At 50.9% G+C, this 4,519-nt stretch overlaps 1 protein-coding gene across 1 annotated transcript in view; it reads right to left on the reverse strand.

Annotated features, from left to right (window-relative positions):
- Positions 1–4,519, reverse strand: part of CACNA1B (calcium voltage-gated channel subunit alpha1 B) — a 158,999-nt gene that overhangs the window by 54,030 nt on the left and 100,450 nt on the right. The window contains exon 27 of the mRNA XM_029960600.1: positions 4,128–4,224. Coding sequence (XP_029816460.1) covers positions 4,128–4,224 — 97 coding nt within the window. The remainder of the gene's footprint in view (positions 1–4,127; positions 4,225–4,519) is intronic.

Consider the following 4,519-nt stretch of genomic DNA (forward strand, 5'->3'; position numbering starts at 1 on the left):
TCTCTCCAGCAGCTCCATGTCCTCCCTGTGCTGTTCCCAGGGCTGGAGCAGCTCTGCAGGGGGGTCTCACCTGAGGGGCAGAGGGGCAGAATCCCCCCTGCCCTGCTGCCCACACTGGGGGATCAGCCCTGGAGCCTTGGCTGTGTCAGGAGATGCTGAAGGGAAAAGCAGAGCCCTCCTAATCCCTGCAATGAATCACTCCTGGAACAGGGTGTGCAAAGCCACATCTGTGACCACCAAGAGACCCCCAAAATAAAGCCAAGAGCCCTGTTGCCCACACTGTGGGATCAGCCCTGGAGCCTTGGCTGTCTCAGGAGATGCTGAAGGGAAAAGCAGAGCCCTCCTAATCCCTGCAATGAATCACTCCTGAAACAGGGTGTGCAAAGCCACATTTGAGAACACCAAGAGAACCCCAAAACAAAGCCAAGAGCCCTGTTGGGCTGTGCCAGCACTGCCCTGCAGCCCCACCAGGGCTTCACCTGGAGCTGCACTTGGACAGAGGGGGAGATGAGTCTGCTGCCAGTGTCATCCTCTCCTGGGAAGAAGAGGACCCTGAAGAGCAGAAGGGCAAGGGTTGGGTCATTCCCTCTCCTAGCACCACACCATTCCAAAGACTCTCACCCCAGGCTCTCAAAAAAACCCATCCTCCAACCCTCCTCCTGGAAATACCTGTGTCTTGGTGGCACTGCAGTGCCAGAGAGATTCTGTGGCCTCGTGGGCTTTTCAGTCTCCCAGAAGAGAAGGAAGAGGCTCTGTGGTGCCAAGGCTGGAGTCATTCCAGGTGACAGCAGAGCTGGCTGCCATCTGCCCTCCCTGCTACTCCTGAGGGCACACAAACCCCTGGAGCCTTCTCTCTGACAAGCTGAGTCTGTCTGAGAGGCCTCAAAGTCTCAAACATGAGTGTGAAAGGGGGGAAAAAACACCCTCATCTGAAAATGGGCAAACGAGCAAATCTCAAGGCCCCAGAGTGAAGTCAGAGTAGGTTTCTTCCCTCTTTCCATCTGACTGGGTATGAGAGACTTTTAAATTCATAGAGTCACAGAATCCTTTAGGATGGAGAGCTCTCAGATCATCGAGTCCAACCCCTCACCCAGCACTGCCAAGCCACCCCTAAGCCATGTCCCCAAGTGCCACATCTACACCTGTAAGGTTTTTAAATCCCTCCAGGGATGGGGACTGACTGGGGCTGCTGTGCCAGTGCTTGACAAGCCTTTTGGTTAAGAAATTGTTCCTGATGTCCAACCTGAACCTCCCCTGGAACAACTTGAGGCTGTTTCCTCTCCTCCTGTCCCTTGTTAACTGGAAAAAAGAGCCCCCCCCATGGCTCCCCCCTCCTGTCAGGGAGTTGCAGAGCCAGAAGGTCCCCCCTGAGCCTCCTTTTCTCCAGGCTGAGCCCCCCCAGCTCCCTCAGCTGCTCCTGCTGCTCCAGCCCCTTCCCTAGACACGCTCCAGCCCCTCAGTGTCCTTCTTGCAGTGAGTGGCCAGGAACAGAACACAGCAAACTGAGTCCCTTCCCCCTTTCTCCCCCACCCCAGTGCAGGATAGAGCTCTCCTGGTGCCCGAGAAGCACATCCAGAGCATCCCAGCCATGCACCTCCAGCAAGCAGCAAGCCAAGCCCACGGAACTGCAGCAGCTGGTCAGGCTGACCAAGGAGAACAGTTGAGAAAGGGGAGCCAGAAAACAGCAGAAAGGAAGGCCAGCAGCCAAGGAGGCTGCCAAGGGGGGAAAATCCAACCAAAACCACGGTGTGCACGGACTGAGAAGGCAACACGGACGAAGACAGGGAGGGAAAACACACAAAACCTTCAAAGAGCACTGGGAAAAGTAGATATGGAAGGAAAAAGGGTGGGTACGTGGGGCAGAAGAGCTTTTGCTGGACAGGACAGTGAGGTTTTTATAAAAACCTTCTGGTTCAGAGGGAGAGAGGAAAACCAGGGCAGAGACAAAGCCCTGGCTGCTGGTGACACTGCTGTCCCTGTGCTGGCTCTGGGGGGAGGGTCTGACCCTGCACTGCCCTCCCCAAGCCTCCCCTGAGCTGTGGGAGGACAATGGGGTGACACTGGTGGGGGCACCTGGCAGGAGCAGGGCAGGGAATGCCACGAGCCACCCCTGGTTGTCCCAGGGCTTGATGCTCCAGCGTGGCTCCAGGGATGTGCTGCACGTGGAAGTGGAGCAGGGAAGGAGCAAAAACCAGCTCTGTGTCCCCATGAGGGTTTGGGTTTATCATCAGCTGGAAGGAAGGGGGCAGCCCAAAGTGCAGCCTTACACCACGGGGAAAACTCTGGTCTGGCCTGAAGTTTGTATTTCTGGAGCTCAGGGCTCTTTGGTAACGTGTGAAATGAATGTGATCCTCTCCAAGCTCAGAGAAATGTGGTGTTCAGTCTGGGTTTGAGCTGTTTGACTGGAACCCATGGGTACAAAATTAAAGATGTCTTTAAAAAAGCCTTTTAAGAAGAATCCGTTCCCATGTAGCCAAAGTTCTGTGGATTTGTTCTGTAAATCAGACAAATTAAATGAGATAGCAGGAAACTCAGAGGCTGGGGAAGGGTCTGTCTGCTCTGGTGCTTTAGAACAGGGACACCACACTGAAAACCAGCCCAAAACCTTATTTAAAATGCCTATTTTAACACATGATCTTTTTAGCCTCTTTTGTGTTTTTAATTGTACAAGATTTGAGGGGGGGGGATAAGGAGAACTTTATGTTTCTGGTACCACAGAGCAGAGCTGGGTGCCCACCTGCAAACACCTCCTGCTGCTTTCAGCTCCATTCTAAGTCAGTGGAAACTCCCAGGGGCTGAATAATTGGATTTCTGTGGATAATTGGTGTCTCCAGACAGATGTTCATGTATCTACTCATCGATCTGAAGTAGCTGGAACCTGATCTAGTTGGGTTCCTTCAGCTGAGTTCAGTGGCCAGAAACAAATCAAAGGAAATGCAGAAAAGCCACAGCTGCCTCATTTTAAGGGTATGTTTAATTTTCCTTTCATTTTAAATCCCAGCATGCTGAGGGAGGATCTTTTAGCAAGCTGTGTCTGAATTCTTGCTGCTACATAAAGGCAGAGCCAGATTTGGGTTTAGCATGAGCCTCTTTAAAAAAAATCCCACTTTTATGTGGTCACAGTTCAAAAACACAGCACAGGAGGAGCTGTTGGGATTTGGATCCATTGAACCAACCACAGTGGGGTGCAGGGATTGGATTTGGTGGTGCTGGAATGATGGAAACAGTGAAATAAAACCCTGTAGAGTTGGATGGATTCTCAATTCCACCAATGTGAGATGGTTATAATCAACCTCCCCCTCTGAAACTGGGAGGGTCAATGTTAAAAGCTTCCAAAGAATCACCCTAAAAATGCAAATTTCCAGCCACCCTGTGAGTTTTTGGGGAGGGCTGCACGGCCTGAACTGGATCTGCTCCATAACTTTGGCTCCAGGTGTCTCCCCCTTTCCACTGTGTTCCCACCCAGGCAGTGTCTGACAGGCAGCACTTCGGGGATAGAAAAGCATTTTTGTGGGCCAATTAAAAAAGTTTCTCCCAAACAGACAATAAGTTGGAGTGATTTCTTCATCTGACTGTCTGAAATGTTTGCTCTTACAGTAATTTCTTCCACGAGGGTGTTTAAGGAGCCCTTCTGGCGTTGTCTCTGTTTAATGGCTTGTTCACTCCTACAGCACTGCCTACTCTAATTACTCCAATCTAATTAAGAGGAGGAACAAACAACATACTACTGAAGGGCCAGAGAGACAAAAGAGCTGCAGGAAGATAAATGGGGATCTATTGGCGGGGTAATTTGCTCGTTAGCACCCTCCTTTCCCAAAATTAGCCTAAATGGAAGCAGAATGAGAGAGAAGAAACACTGAGAGAGAGAGAGCAGAGACGTACTTAGAAAGACAAACTGATGTGCCATAGTTTCGAAGACCAGAAAAAGGTTACAAAAATAATATATATATATATATAAAATAATAATAATAATAATAATAAGCAGAAGATCCAAAATCCAGTCTGCTTGGAAAAGCACCAGAAAAGTCCAGAAGAACAACACCAATGGCACAGAAAACCAGCAGCCACTTCAGCCACGGCACGAAAAGCTGGTGGTTTGGCAGGAGTTGGTGGGGAGGTTGGTCTACCTTATAGGCAACACGAGCAGGGCATTTCTTTCCGAGGCCTAGAGGTGGGGACATGTGTCTCAGCATCTCATACATGTCTGTGTAACTGATGCGACCGCTGGGAGCCACGGGGAGGGAGGCGACAGCAGGACACGGGAATCAAAGCGGACAGGGTGGAGGAGGAGGAAAAGGGGAGGAAAAAAAAAAGGGGGAAGGGGGTGGGGGAAAAGGCGACACAGTGGAGCAAATGAAAAGGAGGAGAGAGAGAAGGGAAAGCAGACAAGAGAACAGAGATCTGGTTAATCAGATTTCTCAGGAGAACAGAACCAAACGAAGAGGAGGGTGAACAGGAAGGTTTTCTTCCGTTGCTGTTGTTTCAGCGCCCAACGTGTGCTCCTGGCGGCAGGGACAGC

This window comes from Manacus vitellinus, unplaced genomic scaffold (assembly GCF_001715985.3).
Source record: "Manacus vitellinus isolate BGI_N305 unplaced genomic scaffold, ASM171598v3 scaffold_27_pilon, whole genome shotgun sequence".
Classification (NCBI taxonomy): Eukaryota; Metazoa; Chordata; class Aves; order Passeriformes; family Pipridae; genus Manacus; species Manacus vitellinus.